The sequence below is a fragment of the Vanacampus margaritifer genome, chromosome 9 (assembly GCF_051991255.1).
Source record: "Vanacampus margaritifer isolate UIUO_Vmar chromosome 9, RoL_Vmar_1.0, whole genome shotgun sequence".
In the NCBI taxonomy this organism is placed as follows: domain Eukaryota; kingdom Metazoa; phylum Chordata; class Actinopteri; order Syngnathiformes; family Syngnathidae; genus Vanacampus; species Vanacampus margaritifer.
Window position 1 is genome coordinate 11,206,509 of NC_135440.1, and position 17,473 is coordinate 11,223,981.

General features: G+C 38.9%; 1 protein-coding gene across 5 annotated transcripts in view; it reads right to left on the reverse strand.

Moving 5' to 3' along the window:
• grik2 (glutamate receptor, ionotropic, kainate 2) overlaps positions 1–17,473 on the reverse strand; it is a 164,285-nt gene that overhangs the window by 16,865 nt on the left and 129,947 nt on the right. For 3 of the 5 annotated variants that reach the window (XM_077574695.1, XM_077574694.1, XM_077574696.1), the window contains exons 15-17: positions 9,890–10,115; positions 3,537–3,787; positions 3,290–3,317 (exon numbers count right to left, since the gene is read on the reverse strand). In XM_077574695.1, coding sequence (XP_077430821.1) covers positions 3,290–3,317; positions 3,537–3,787; positions 9,890–10,115 — 505 coding nt within the window. Of the gene's footprint in view, positions 1–1,602; positions 3,318–3,536; positions 3,788–9,889; positions 10,116–17,473 lie in introns of those variants that run through there. The other 2 variants (XM_077574699.1, XM_077574697.1) reach the window with 2 other exon arrangements.

The following is a 17,473-nucleotide window of genomic DNA, read 5'->3' on the forward strand; positions in this document are numbered from 1 at the left end:
ACTGAGTGGGAAAGGAACCTACAATGTCTGCATACAATTCATGTGAGTGAACCATTACAAAATCACTCATTAACATTCCATCCATCCATCACTTACTTCACTGCTTATCCTTAAGGTCGGACGTATTATTATAATACAAATAATACTAATATTTACAAAATATGAATGTGACCAGAGAAATGTTGCCAACTTTTTCAGCTACCTTTACTTTGGAATTTGGAATTTCTGTATAGTTCTGCCAGGATTGCCAAGACTTCTTCCATTATTTATTCACCTACAAATTTAAGCATATTGTGTTTATCAGGAAATTCTACTAATAGTACTACTAAAATGTGATATATCATGTGTAAGCAATGTCATGTAGGCTATCATAAATGCAGTTCAAGTGATTCCTTGGTTCAGTGTATCACTGTTGGGTATTCGTCAACTAGTAAAATCTCAAATAATGGAGCGATATGGCAAAATCTTCCTTAAAAATGCCAATTTCCCCTTCTCTTCCAAATCATTCTACTCATTCATTGTAGACGTATGTTTATTTTCTTGTTGCTGACTTATCTAACCCTTGAGGGATTATACAGCTGTACTAAAAACCCATAAAAGCTCATCAGTTTCAGTGTAGAATTTGCTTTCGTTTTATGTTATTTTTATTGGCCTACTGTACCATTTGTTCTACTTGAATGACACTGACTTACCATACATACTATATGAATACATTGAATAGCTATAACACTTGCTCTCAATTTAAGATGCTCACCAATAAAACAAATCATTGCAAAAGCCTAATCACGCCTTAATGAACTGTTTTCATACCCCTAAGTACCCCTAAAATATATTTGTTTTCTATTATTAATGGCAGGGTTGGGGAGTGTTTTTTCCCCACTTCTGCTTTTAGAAAGTTGTGTGAAGACCATACTAAATGTGCACGATGCCGAGATTAAAGCTTCTGATGGTGTGAAAAATTTAGCTCTTATGGTGTGGGTTTTAGGGGCTTTAAAAAAAAAAAAAAACTGTTGGTGCCTTACAAAGCATTAATAATACAATAAGGAAACAAATTTCACTTTGTGCTGGGCAAAGTACTTTGTTTAAAACTTTAAGGTTGTTTCTATCAATAAGGTTACCATGGAATTTGCATCATTGCATGTCATTTTAGTGAAAACTGCTTGTTGGGCCCCCCAAATACTACGTACCATTTTGTATTTGCCTTTTCAGCCATCCACTTTAATAACAAGATTGGCCTTTTTCCATCACTGCCATCACCTGAACACAAACTAGGCAAACTGCAACTCATTCATCTTTTTTTCTCTAAGAAACGTGACATTCCATCACTTACCATGACTTGTGATGTCTTGTATTCACTGACCGTGAACCTGGCTCATTCATGGCTAGCTGTCAGTGCTACTGCAGAAAAGTGATTGCTGTCTACATGTTTCTTAATCTTTAGTCTATTGTAAAATGACATGGTGGGAAATATAAAATGGTCAGAGTCTACCTATTATTTATATGAACTGCAGTACTCTAATTGCTGTTCATCCAACATTCAGCTACATTTTCTTGAGAACAGGGTGTCTAACAAATGTTTTTTTTTTTAATTAAGGAGCAGTGTAGTATAACAGAGTTTATGCAATATGGCAGTTGCAGGATGAATGAATAGAAGAAGGGACGAACAGGATTTGTGTGACTTTTGACATGGATCATGCAGCATGAAATGCTTAGTGCATGTGCCTGGTTTCAGTCTGTTGACTGTGTGACTGCCAGCACTTCAACACTATGTTTCAGTTTATATTTTAAATATTTCTACAAGTCCAATTTCCAATAAAGTCGGGACATTGTGCAAAATGTAAATTAAAACGGAATACGTTGATTTGAAAAATCCCTTTCAACCCATATTCTACTGAGTACACTACAAACACAAGATACTTAATTTTAGTTTTTTTGCTAATACTGTATTTCCCCTTCTTTTTTTTATTTGACACCTGCAACAGGTTCCAAATAAGGTAAGACAGAGAGGCAAAAGACAATAAATTGGAATATTAAAAAAAAAACACCTGTTTGCAACATTCCACAGGTGAACAGGTTAATTGGAAACAGGTGTGTGCCATGATTGGGTTTAAAGAGAGCATCCCCGAAAGGTTCAGTTATTTACAGGCAAGGATGGGGCGAGGTTCACCACTTTGTGAACAAGTGCGTGAACAAATAGTCTGACAGTTTACAACAGCTTGCATCCTTTATGGTCCAGAATATCAAAAGATTCTGAGAATCTGGAGAAATCTCTGCACACAAGCGGCAAGGCCGAAAACAATAAAACAATGCCCATGACCTCCAAGCCCTCAGGCGGCATTGCATTAAACTGAAACGCCGCCGGCTTCTCTGGGCCTGAGCTCATCTGAGATTTACTGACACAAAGTGGAAAAGTGTGCTGTGGTCTGACGAGTCCACATTTCAAATATTTTTGGGGAAGTTCTGGATGTTGTATCCTCTGGGCCAATGACAAAAAGGGCCAGTCGGATTGTTACCAGTGCAAAGCTCAAAAGCCAGCATTTGTAATAGTACGGAGGTCTGTTGGTGGTGGGTAACTTTTAACCGTTATTGCTAAAAAGGTACATCGAGTTTTGGGAGCAACATGCTGCCTTTTTCCAGGGATGTCCTTGTTTATTTCAGCAAGACAATGTCAAGCCACATTCCTCACGTGTTGCAACAGGGTGGCTTCGTAGTAAGAGTGCTAGACTGGCCTGACAGCAGTCCAGACCTGTCTTCCAATGAAAATATGATACACCTTATCACATTATGAAGCACATAATGTGACAATGGAGGCACCAGACAGTTGAACAACTGAAGTTGTTCATCAAGCAAAAATGGGAAAGAATTCCACCTATAAAGCTTCAGCAATTCTGTGATGTAACCACAGTGGTAAACACGCTGCTGTCCAAGCTTTTTCTGGAGTGTTGCAGGTATGAAATTACTCATAAAGTATTGGCAATAAAAAATAAAAAAGTTTCTCACTTTGAACATTCATTATATTGTATTTTAGTGTACTGAATTGAATATAAATATGAATAAAAGTTGAAAGGGGTTTGCTAATCATTTTTATTGTTTTTATTTACAGTTTATATAACATCCCAACTCCATTGGAATTGAGCTTTTCGTATTTGTACTATATTGTCGAAAGTGTGACAATCAGTGTTTTGTGGCAGTTTTAGATTTTGTAAAAGTTTCTTGTGTGTGTCTTGCGGTCATTTGAGATGGTGGTTAAAGTCTAGCTTGGATCCATGGTGACAGCAGAATTCCTCACGTTTCTTATCTCGTTGTCGCCATTGGGCCTAAGTGAATAAATGCAAAGAAACCAACCCTTATCTTCCTGCATATGAAGCGCACTGGTATGATAATGTGAAAAATAACAGATGGTCATGTGTTATGCATTTTGCAAATTAGTGTAATTAGCATTTATTTTCATTTTGTTAACGTCTATAGGTATTTCAACTATGCAACTCATTCAAGGCACATCTGGTAAGAAATGTCTTCAATAATAATGATCCTACCTTTTCAAGTTCAGCGCTTTGTTTGGACTTGTAGAGAAACTCTCCCATTGCCACGAACACGGAGAGGACAAGTCCAGCAGCTAAAACAATGAAGATTCCACCAATGTTCTGCACCCCGAGGGCACTGGCTTCCTTGCTTTCCTCTTCCGGGCATCCGTTTCCTCGCCACCACTTCTCCTTCATCATGTGCAGCTTGCCTTCCTCCTGAAGCTGTAGGATGGCAATTGTGATCTTGTCTCTGTATGGAGAGCCTGGAAAACCAGAAGACTAGCTCAGACTGTGAACAAACTTTGACCAGATCATAGCAATAATACAGCAGCTCTTTTACAAACCTAAAAGAGCGATTGAGACGCAAACGTGTTAGACAAATTGACTCGCATATACTGGTTTGTAATCTCTTCATTCCTTCTTGCTAAGATTCACATTTATGAAAATAACACAGTCCATTGTCCGTAGAGAAAAGAAAGTCAGCAGCCATGACAGCAAGATTGAACGCAGCGGTACAGTGGCTGCTGTAAAGATGACTGTGGATGCTATCTCTGGTGACTCCTCCTATTTGTAAATTCCACCATAGGATCTAAAATTGTTTACCTCAACAAGCCGCAAAGATTGTAATTCACTTTTTATGTCCAAAATAAGTAAAACAATACAACTGAGAGAAAATGCTCAGGACACAACTGTCACCATAAAACCTAAAATACATTTCAGCTGTTTTAGGCTTTTCTCTCTCGCAGAATCCTATGAAATGCAGCACTGACTGCTGCTTTGAACTGTTCATAATTCTTCTCATCTTGTGGACTCGTGGTCAAGGACTTGAGACTTGACTTGGACTTGACCTTAGAGACGTGTGCCCATCTCTACAACCATGCCTCATTGTCCCATGGTGTTCTTTTGTTGATGATCAGTGTTCTATTTGCGCCAACCTTGGTTTGAATGAACCAAAACAAAATCTCCCAATAAAAGAAGAGACAATGTGCTATGGTCCGATGAAGTCAATGTTGACCTTTTTTGACCCCCTCATCACTACCCATAGATTATGATGAAAATATTAATCTGACCATTTTTTGTTAACACCTAAATAATACCATTATAGAACATCACAACATGGTAGGTGTATGTCATAGTGGTTCTATCAAGATTTCAACTCGAGCTTTTTCCTTGTTAGTGAGGCAATAATGTGCCTTGAAATTCTTTCTTGTGTCAGTGTGCCTGTGTGTGTCTGACAATAGATGAATCCCCCCTCCTCTTTTTCCCCCGGTGCCTGAGTCCTGCATCTCCTGCCCTTTCTATATCTAAACACATTGTAGGTATAGAAGTCCAAAATCCTTTCTCAGTCTGATGATCAAAACCAATTGCCCAATAAAATGCCCAATTAAATAATGCTGGAGAAAGCCTTGTGTGTGTGTGTGGGGGGGGGGGGATCCTGCCAGACTCTTTCGTGTAATGCAGTGCAGCATGCACTTTATATGGGTTATGCCAGAAAGGTTTCAGGACTGGTGTTACAAGATTTAACAAGATTTCAAACCCCTTCAATTTAATTGCCCACGAGTATATACTGTAGGTGTGACCTCAGCTCTCTGAATTTTTTCCCCCTGCATGCTTTCATATAAAAATCTCTGTTTCAGGTCACCAAGCAATGAGCAGAGAGAGAGAGTGATGATGAGACCAATGAGACCACACTAACTAAGGAGAGTTATCACTGATGGACAGGGTTGGGAATCCTGGCACAGAAAGTAAAAACCCTGTAGGTAAACAAGCTACTTTAACCTGTTGAGTAGAATCACCTGTGGTTAAAAGTCAAACTGTAGTGGGGTTTCCACCCACCTATTTTTATTCAAAATTTCAAGAAATGTGAAAATAAAACTGAATGGAAACGCTACAAAATCGACAAAGGGCCCAAAATTCGCAAAATGTTTTTATGCTTGGAGGGGGTGTATTTTGAAGTGTATTGAAAAAAGTTAAATGCGAATTTTGGCTATGAAAACAGGTTTTGCGAATAAACGCTGACAAGACCGGATACACAACGCACGTTTTGACAGGATATTACGTGACACGTACGTTTGCAGTCACAAAGCAATGGCGGATGATAAAGTAAGGTATGTCTGGGGTGACGACGAAACAAAAATCTTTTTGGAATTAATTAAAGAAGCAAATAATGCAACGCTACGGTTTATCAAGAATCACAAAAGCAAACTCATACAACGTCATCGCACGGCGCAGTCGCATCCTGTTCTTCTTCTTTTAAACTACTGATGGATGACATCTCTATGGTGTATACCGGCACCTACAGCGGCGGAGTCCCCTCTCAATATTCGCAAAAGAAGAACAGATGGAAACAAACATAAGTCGCATGTCCGTTTTGTGCATTTTCAGTAAATTCACTTAAAAAAATTGGAAACAATTGGATGGAAACCCTACTGGTTTCAGAGTTTTTCCTTTTCTGGACCTGAGAGAGTCCAACAGTCTCTAAAGCCTGGTACACACATAAGGATTTTTCAAATCTTAGGGTCTATTCAAACCAGAAAAGTCCTTTAGTCCGCCTTTTTGGTACGGACTAAAAGCGGACTTTATTTTTTTTCATTTGGTGCGGTTCATATTAACATTGTGCTTTTTGCAAGTGGACTATATTGCGTAATCACGTCGACCCGCGTGGCGATCTGTGCTCCCATTGGACAAAAAATGAGGAGGATTGCTCCCGCATGATCACACATGACTTCACAAACACAAGATGACCAGGCACTTCCGGGTATGCGCCGATGATTGATGAATGTTTCCAAAGGCTGTAAGAAATTGTAGGTATAGAAAGACAAAAAAAAAACACCCCAAAAAAACCTGAAAAAGCTGGATTCGATCACATGAACAGGCGTTTGCCGGACAAACGCATTAACCTTTAATTCACAAGGTAGTACACATTCACGTGCATAGAATTGCTCCTTGTAATTATCATGCACTTCACGACAAAGGTGCTTCTTGTAACCACTTTGTATTCACAAAATGGATGGATGCACTTCAGGTAGGACAGTTTTATTCACTGGCGGTTACTCGTTCGTCATGTCAGAGAGCTTCTTTGATTGGCTACTACATTCCGTGCACGTCAACTCGCTCAGCAGACCACTCACATGAATATTTTTGTCGGAAATATTGAACACGTTCATTATTTAAGATTGTCGGCTCCAACTGGATTTTGACCCAATTATCAGGACAAATCCAATCTTAACACAGTTCGCACAAAAACATAATCTTAAAACAATCTTTTAAGACCTAAGATTGTCGGGCGTTTGACGTCCCTAGTCGGGAAGGGGCAAAATCGTGACAAAAACAGCTCAATTGTCTTTATATGTGTATCTGGCTGCTCAGTCCAATGTGAAAATCATGTTGATTGCATTCTTCTTCAATGTGAGGGGCGTCATCCGCTGTGAATTCTTGCCACAGAGCCAAATGATCAACCAGCACATTTACAAAGAGATCCTGTGGCTGCTTCACCATGGCAACGCGCCTGACCAGAATTATTCAAAATTTAAACAAATTCTGATATTTTTTTACTTTTACAATGTAAGATTGTTATTCAGGAGCATCAATATTTTTTGTCATACAGCCAGTTTATGTAGAAAGTTTTCTTAACAATTGTGGAAGTGACACAATCACTTTTTCCAGTCATTAATTAGGGTGCATTCGGAAAACCGAACTCTACTCTGAGTGTGAGTGTTCCGCGAGGCATCGCAAACTCCCTTTCTTTGAATTTACAAACATTTTGTTTTCAAACCCACGTAAACCCACAACTCTCGCATCTTGTTTGCATAGCTTCCATCTTATCCTGCCTGAAAAACACTCTGATCCGTGTGCTCAGTCACAGTGGCCGGAGTGCCCCCACAGTGTGTGGCAATCTGAATAACTGAACGGTACATTCCAACTATACATATACTGTACATTCCAATACTGTTAGTTTCCGAATAGTTGGAGTGTAGCAGAGAATGTTCAGAGTGCGAATGCACCCAAACCTTGGCCAATAATAGCAGCCAGAATCCACTCTTTCCCTTGAAATTCTTGGTGAAATCCTCTAAATTCAGTGCAGGAGAGGCGCGCACATCTTTGACATTGCGGAAGTAAAAATAGACTCGTTAAGACTCCATGCAGATATTCTGAAGAAGTTTACAGGGAACTGCCAGCAAATCAATGTTGTCATATTTATGAATGAAATACGATGACATCCACCAAACAAATATCAGCGGAGCTCAGAATCTACCTACCTACATCACTTGCGTCACAACTTAGATCTGGTTTCACCTAGTCTAAAGTCTAGTGTATTTTCTGTCACCAAATTGTTATAATGTCAAAGTGTGAAAATGAAGATGGGACAATTTTTACGCTGAGCTCAGGTACGCTGTCTATGAAAATATAAAATAAAGTTAAATTGTGTCACTTTAGGAATTGTATTGGCTACTAGTGCTTAGATGCAAAAAAAATTATAGCTGCAATTTGTGATTTACAGTTTCATCTGTTTTTAATTTCTTCACAAGGACCTCTGCTATCTGGCTTTTATTTTAGCATAAATTCACAGACAGCATGTTTCAAAAACATATCACAATAGTGACGGCAAATGTGAATTGCGATCATAGCTTTGTTAATCATTCCCATCTTCACTGTCTAACTTCTTTTCAGCCCAGGAGTGCAGTAAAGCAATGTGTTTGTGCTTCGCCAAACGACATCCAGCCTTGACACTTTGCCAGGTCTGTCAGATCCAAACAAATGCAAAGACCTCAGCTGTGATATCATGAACATGATGAACATGTGCAATGTGTCATACAGTCACAACCTGTGACGCACAGTGCTAGCCTTCTTATTGGCTGTGATATCACCCACGCTTGCACAAGTGAAATCGAGGCACAATCCCATTCTTTATGAGCCTGTAATCAAAATTGTCTGGTATGGTCCATCTCTACTCTCAGGCACTGAATATGCAAGTATTTAAATTTACAACATAAATTTACCATGCAGCTTAAAATTATAATTGCAAATATAGGGATATACTATATCAAAAAAGTACTACTGGTATGCTTTTATTTTATTTTCTAAATCCTACATTCTACCATGTATTTGTCATCGTACACATTAACATAAAGATTAAGTGGTAAAGGATGCATTAAGTAAACACTTTTAGAAAGTCAATATCACACAGCTGGGAGGTAAAAGTGTATCCATTAGACAACTGAGGAAGTTGTCAAGGGAACCGGCAGCTGTGGCTCTACCAAGACCCGAGTGCTAATGCAGTTTGACACCAACGCTGTTAAAGTCAATGAGATATATGCTAAATGGACAGGCTATATGGGAATACAGTCTGCAGATGGTAAAGGCTACTAAAAGGGTAGGATTAGCAATTTAAATACCTTGTTCTTTCTGCATGTGAACGAGCCACCAGGGAGCATTGATGCTATCACCTTTCCTTTCTACATCACACATGCTGGCCCATATAGAAACTGTTTGCAGACTTCATTCATTTTGCTCACATTCCTCTTACTCAAAATACAATTTCTTTCAATGACACACAATTAACAGCATTAGGTTAACAGTAATATGAAGAACACGAACATTGTTAAGTTAAAAAATATATATTTTTTTTTTCAATACTGTCTAATTCACAATTGACCTTTAGCAAACTATGCTCCAAAATAGTCAAGGTCCGTCAATTGCGATTTTTTTGGGGTGAAATCCGATTTTTTTTGAGTAAGCATTCACATCACATATTAATTGTGACCTCAGTCTGTCTGCTGTGTGAACGTATGCATCCGCAAAGTGATCCGCATGTGTAGAAGAAGAGACGACATCACTCATAACGTTATTTTTATGGAAATTAAATAAGCATGGTCAAGCGTGTCAGGGTCATGGACATTTTATAAGTCTGTTGTCTGGGCTCATCTTTTTATCGTCTCATATCTATAGAGGAGGTAGAAATAATATTTTGAGAACATGAATTGAGCCTTTTCGATCTCGAGCATCTAACAAAATTGTGTTGCTCCGTCCTTCGTCAACGCCCTCCCGTCATCGTGGGTCCATATATATATTTTTTAAGTCTGTCATTTTATTTTAACCATGCTTCTGTCTTTACTCCGTCACCACTATTTTAGGATCGACATAGAGGTGGGCATTCCGTCAGGACTGACGGACTGTCTGTCAGTCTGTCATTCGTCAAGAAAACAGTCTAACGATTACACTGACAGACGAAAACCGTCAGTGCTTAGTATATCATTTTTTAAAAGGTTCTCGTCATTCATCAGAAAAAAAGTTTGTCAAATGCGACGGAATGCCCACCTCTGTCAAATAACATATATAATATTTATTCAATGCAGTGTACATACCCATTGGAGTGGCAACCCCATAGGCTTGTGAGTCAATAAGTCCTCCGATCTGGGTGAGGTTGCAGTTGCGTTGTATGGCAAACTCAATGCTTGTCGACTCCATGAGGAAAGCATAATCTGAGGTGTGTACTCTGTGAATGCCTTCTTCAACATTCTTCACCATCACAGAATGCCGCCGACTGCTCATAAATTCCCACATTTTATCATAAGTGGAGATCTTGGTTTTCTGTGAGGAGACACAATTACAGTGTGAAATAAATAGACAAAAACATTTATGTAGTCTTTATAGTGTAATGAAACATATTTGGCAACTTGTGTGGAAATAAACACCGCTTGTATCACTACATTTGGCAGTAGAACCACATAGTTTCTCTCAGCCATTCTTCACATAAAGTTTATCATCATAATAAAAATATGTCGTTTTTATATTCTTCAACCATTAACATTGCTTCATCAAAAACAGCAAGTTATCTAAAGACAACGTGGATCATAGAACATGCACAGTAGTTCCTAGATGGGAAGGTGTGTAGCTAAGGAGCCGCACCAGCTCGGGCATAAGCAGTGTGCTTCCAATTGTATACCTGCTATCTTATAGAACGAATACAAGGCAACGTTCCTTTCTTGAGGAGCCAATTTGAAGACAGTTTTGAAGCCATTTGAAACCTAATTAAGTCACATCTTCAAGGTCCCGCCCGCCATTATTGTGTGTAATGACTTTTTGTGGCTGGTCGATATTTTAGATCAACTGGCTGATTTGTGGAGTGCCTATCAGAATCTTTTGGAGTCACCCTTGACAAATCAGGCGATTGAGCATGCAAGCTTCTGACTGCTGATAAGATGAAAGCAGTGGCTATGAATACATGGACGGATAGATAACTCCTATATTCCAAAACAGGCAGACAGCAGAGGTACATCACCACATGTGTATACCCAAACAGTTCAATAGATTTGCGATGTTGGACAAGGGAAGGTAAAAATAATAACCAAGCTCCAAAAATAAATTGTAATTCTACAGCATATGAGTGATTCTGAACATAGACAAATATAATTTAAATACTCTTACTTAAGTAAACAAAAGTATCGTTCATGAAATTGTAAAGAATGAATAGAGGTTTACAACTGCATTTCTTCTTTCTCTCTTTGGATAAACTTGTTAAAGCTTTACAATCGTGTTTTATTTGCCAACATTCAAGCCTATAAATTCCATTGGAGCAGTTAAACATGACACAAAGTGCACCTGTCATTTTGTCACATAAGCCTTTTAAACAATGCCTGCAATATTTACAGTTTACAGTTAGGCATACACTTTTGCACTAGCATACAAAATTTCAGTGGCCGCCCATTTCCGTTGGGCACGTTGCCTATACAGGCAGCCGATTGCCCGCTAACCCATGGAACCGCACCGCTGATGATTGGCTGGCTGGTCCACAAGACCGAAATACTGAATTAATGTAGACAAAATGGCAGCTTCAGTGGGTGTAACTGGGTTACATAAGGAGCGTACGTTAACTGCGCCAGCCTCCGTCTCCTCCAAATGCAGATCCGTGGCCCCATCATGATGGGAACGGCTGCCAGTGGACATCCGCCTAATGAATTTTATTGAATTCTATTGTTTGTGGCGCTGGCATAAACAGCGTGGCATCTTCATTATATTTTATATTTATTATATTTATATTTTCAATGGTCTTAAAATTGCATGAATTCATTCATACGAATGTTAATTGTATGTTTAAGCAAAATGCAAAAACAATTTTTTTGGGGGGGGCGCTTAGCACATATCCTTGAGAAGTGAATGAGAGTAATGTGCTTTCGGGCATTCAGCATATGGATTTATGTAGCCTTGAGAACAGCACACACTGGTCCTTGTCAAGATTCTGTTCGCTGCTTGTCAAAGTGTTTTGCATATTTTTCAAAGGCCCTTAATCAAAAGCATCCAGAGAGTGGAGGAAGATGGTGCATGTTTTTTGTCTGCACAAACAACAGCCACAACCCCCCCCCCCCCCCCCACCTTACGCATCCTTCTCCCCTGGCGTCGTTGTACAGACACTGTTTATGATACAGGGAAGTCACGAAACAAAATGGCTATAATAGGAATTGAAATTCTGCACTGGAAGCACACTATATAGTCACAACTCAGCTTTGAATACTCAACCAGCAGAAGAGTTGACTATTAGAGCTGCAGATCAGATGCGAATATAGTGTTGAAAATCAATGTTGCATATTTTCAAATTTTCTACCCATTGAGGTGGATATTTTACCTGAAGTGGAATAAAACTTAAATCATAGAATGTGCATATAATGCAAATGATAATTCAATGTAAATGTACATTTTAAATTGATGAACATTTTATTTTAATTTGGTGTCTGTGGACTTGTTGTGAACTACAACTGGGACAGTTAAATCGCCTAAACAATGGATAAATCACAATTGCACCCCCCCATTGTGATTTTATATATACCACACTCACATCTTTCGGTGATGTTACTACACAATATGTAGAAACTCATTTGACAATATTATGTTTTTAATGCTGAAATATAATTAATGTTATCCAGTTATATTAAAACAAAAAGAAAAAAGTACTGTGTAGTTATTTACTTGAATTCCTGGATTATTGAGTTTTCTCTCTATTTTTTTGTTACCTTGATTAATCTCTGACCTCTCAAGGAAATTTAGGGAGCTGTTTTAAATTACGGAATAAAAAGGGCAAGTCAATCTGAAATTCTGTCATTTGGAAATCAAGCCAAAAGCAGGTTTCAGTATGAGATTTTTCATCCAAATTTTTTTAGGATTTGTGCATATACACCACCACAATTATTATTATTCCATACAGTAGGCCTACAGAATAAACAATAAAGAAAATGCCTTACAATTTCTACTACCAATGATATTTTTAGGACTCCTAACATAATCAAAATGCTAAGAATATCTACAAAGAAAGATCCTATTAACTACGAGAGTTCGCCAGTCATCAGTGCAAAAGATCATTATGAAAAATGCAGCAGTGTGTGATTAAATATATAAAAAAATTGCATGCACATTAATTAGAATATTACCTGACTTATACTGTATACAGTATATTGCACAATGACAGTCCTGATGATTGATTTGTATGATTTTGTAATATTCATGATCACCAGCTTTTTTGTTACTCTTCTCCCTCCAGTACCATGAACACCACCTCCAAAAGTTTCCCCCGATTTAATAACCACACTGTAACTCCTATTTTTTTTGTGGCTCATGCAAAACGATCTGATTTTTGTAAAGCCTGAAGATTTGGAGACATGGTCAAGCAAAGGGGTCCTGTTTTACACATTAACTGCCATCTCCCAATTATACCCGCAAGATAAAAATCCAGCCCACCCTTTAACAAGATGTGATTTTATTAGCTAACAAGCAAGTATCTACAGCAGTGGGTGTTTGCTATTAAATTATTCAGTGTTGTTGTAGCAGAAGTCCACAGGGAGTTCTGCTCGAGAGACGAGCGAAACGCTTCTATGCTTCAGAGACTATCCCGGGCAGACATTTACATAATTAGCCACCATTATACTATTTTCCAGCACGAGTCGGTAATTACCTAAACTGTAAGTATTTTGTAAATGTTTTTCCTGCATGTGTATTGTGATGCATATTATTTGTGTGTACTCTGTACTGCCACTACACTAACCATCATCATAACGGTGTGCTTTTAACACCTTGATAAGTGCATTAAGTTCAGTTGCCCTCTGCATTTGGATGGCTTCATTATTCAACTGAGTGAAGGACCTAACAGACAAATACAATGTTTGCTTTAAATACTTGCATGTGTTTATTATTGATTTATTCAGATCAGTATTCATTATGTATATCAGTTTGAAGATAAAAATGATTTGATTATTTACCACTGATTCAGTCAAACAGTACCTGTACATATCTCTTGCTTTATTATGCCGTAAACTTAATAAGGCAGAGTATACAGTACATACCACGAAAAGTGTTTGTTTCCAACCCTATTTTCTAGAATGAAATCAGTTACTTTATAGGCTGTAGGAGTGAATTACAGACGCTCCCCTACTTACGAACATTCGAGTTACGAACAACGGTACATACGAACATTTCTGCGCGTACAGTATGTCGAAAAATGTTCGGAAAGAAATGCTGTAAGTTAGATTTTGTATTGCGCATAGTGCTTCTTTCCGCCGCTAATACCGACATTGGCGCTGTGAGAGCTCATTGGAGGCTGAGCAACGTGGCGAGGAGGAGGAGGAAGAAAACGCCGGTCCCCATGAAGCAGGAAATAACTTTTGAAGCCGATTCCAGCGACGACGAAGAATCTCTCATGATATAAAATCCTCCTCATCTCCTTAAGCATCGAGTACATCTTCCAAAAGTAAGTTAAACTTCATTTTATTTATCTTATTACGTACATGTACATACTGTGTGTGTGTCTTTCGCTCTCTCTCTAACATACGTAGTACAGTACAGTACTGTACGTATACTCTCCATTTTATTAAAAGTTTTTTTCAGTACAAACCAATGCAGGTTACTTGTACAAGCCTTAAACATACTTATATAAACCTTCAATATACTTATATAGGCTTTAAACCTAAATTATAATACAAAATATAGCACTGAAGCAACTTACGAACAAATTCACCTTACAACGATCGTCCGGAACGTAACTCGTTCGTAAGGTGGGGAGCGTATGTACATACATTGTGTTAAATGTGAGGTCTAAAACTGACAATTAACCCTGTAAAGCCAAACATCATATTAAATACAAGACATTTTGAGCCCTCTATTTCATGAGTAAACATATTTGTTTCCCCATTAAAACCCTGATGTATATGATCTGACACATGCATTGCATGGATAAGCCATTAGGGGGCAGTGTCACCCAGTGTGATGGCTTTTCAACCAACCTTGCAAGATTGCCTCCACCTATACTTATTAATAGTGGAAAATGTTCTTTCTGATTTTTGGAAATACTAATATGTTTGTTTATTATTATATTTTTGACAGTTAGAAATGTATGAATTTAAAGCATTGTGACCAGATGATTAATATGCCACAAATCAAAATACTGTATTTACAAAAAATCTGAATTTTCTCTCATATATTTCATGTTTCAGGCTTTACACTTCCTTCCCACTGTATTGGACAGCGAGCTCCAGGGGTTGGGGGGGGGGGGGGGGTGTGGGGGGGGGGGGGGTGCTGGAGCCGGTTTTTGGCAGTAGGCGGGGTAAACCCTGAACTGGTTGCCAGCCAATCGCAAGGCACACAGAGACAAACACTCACAATCAAATATGGACAATTCAGAGCGCTCAATTAACCTGTCATGCATGTCTTTGGAATGTGGGAGAAGACTGGAGCACCCGGAGAAAACCCACACAGGTACGGGGAGAACATCCAAAGTCCACCCAGGAAGGCCGAAGCCCGGACACAATCTCACGTCCTTTGCACTGGGAAGCAGTCACCCACTGTCATATATATTTTTTACTCTTCACATTGGACAGGGCAGCACAGGGCTCGGGTGCAACGTCAGCTACAGAAGCTGGTTCAGAGACAAGCAATGTTACCTCTCTGGCAGGGAGGGAGCCTGAGCTGTTGTGTAAGATCGAAAAGTTCAGACTAGATACAGTATAGTCTGGCTCACCTCGATGCATGGCTTGGGCTCTAGAACAAGTGGCAATGCTTTGCTATTTGGACTTTGTGCACATCAGAGACGGCTAAAACGAACACCATTTTCAATCGTTAGGGTTCCCTTTCATAGATTTGGCACCGGGGCACCCTAGGCTGCAGTTTGATGATCATTTTTTTACTAGACACTCGGTTGAAAGAAGGGACAGTCACAGATCTGGTGCCGTGTTGCGTTGGCTTCGATAGTGGGTCCAGTGAGACGTTGAAAACCCAAAAGAAAGTATGCTGTAATTCTTCATCCTTTTCAGCATTTTGACCTACAAGTAATCCTTTTCACAAACAGATTATGACAACACCTGGGTACAGTTTTTATTTGTGGAGAAACAACATATGTCCGACCAACTTAAATCACACAATTTTGTTTTGAAACTTAGGCCTATCAGATGTCTAATCTGCATCTGTTCAACAAGCACGCCTGCTGCCCACTGCCAACTGTTGCTTTTTTAGTTATTAAAAGGGCAGAATTTGAATTACGGTTGTCGAATGATTCATGGTGAATATGGCATTTTTGAAGACAGACTGTGTTAACCACAATGTTGTTAGTGCGAAAGCACCTGCGTACATATTTTAGTGCACACTTGGATGGACAAAATGTGTTAAAACAGATGTTAGTTCTCAGATGGCACCATTAGTGGATTTTAAACACAGTGCTATGACAACTATGAGAAAAGTGACTATACGCAGGATAACTGGAGGAATGTATTAGTTGGAGGTTTTAACAGGAGCCTAACCCGAGGGATCACAAGGCAATCTTTTTTTGTTTACTTTTTCCTTTCACATTTTGTCTGCAGCCACTCTTTCATGACCTTGTATTTGTGGACATTTGCATTGTATTGAGTGGCTTTACTTTTGTAGCAAATTCAGGTGTGTTTCTTGCTCATGTCTTGTTGTCACCTCTACTTGTGCTCATCAGCCCTGTTCCTGTGTCAACCTATCAGCTACCTCCAGCCATGTGTGTCTTGTCCAGGTCAGCCTTGTTGTCCCGTCAATTTGTTTGTACAGGTAGTCCTCAACTTACGAACACAATGAGTTTTGAGAGGTTAGCAAGTCGAAATTGTTTGTAAGTCGAATGATGTTAAATTTTGTTTACAATTAAATGTTATAAATTAATTTATTTAAAATAAAAAAGTAAAAATATGTAAAACTTTTTTTTTTAATGAAACTAATTAAATTATATACTGTATAACACTGGTTCTCAACCGCGGTCCTCGTGTACCCCTACCCAGCTTGTTTTCCATGTCTCTCTCAGCCAACACAGCTGAGGATCGCAATCAGGCTTCATGCAGAGCGTGCTGATTAGCTGATAGTTTAAAACACCTGTGTTGGCTGTCGAAGACATGGAAAACAGGCCCTGATAGGAGTAATTGAGGACCGCGGTTGAGAACCACTGATATAGTATATGCTTTCTATACAGTACATAAATAAAAAAAATACATTAAATTACATCCGGCCATCCATCCATCCTATTATCATTGCATTTATTATAATTAATTGAAATTATAAAGTTATTATAAAATATTTAGACCTTTTTTAACAATGCACAATATAAATTCAAATGCATCCACACCAGACATCAGACACATGTTGGCGAATGGCGGGCATGGATGCGTGCGGTGCCGTGCGGATGACGCATTTGTAGGCAATTTGTTTAAAACTACTTGTTTAAAACTGTTGATAGCAATAGTGCTAACATTAAGCTAAGCTATATAGCACGGCCACTAGAATGCAAGTCAAAAAGTGGAAGCGCTCGAGGGGCTCTCATCAAAAAAATTAGGAAGGCCCTTCAGGAGAAAGAGTGGCTCACCTGTAGTGCAGTACTCGGCAGCGCTCTCTTTTTTGACATAGTTTACCAAGCGACCCTCTCCTTCTCCGGTGTGCACAATGAAGCTGCTGGTACTCACAAA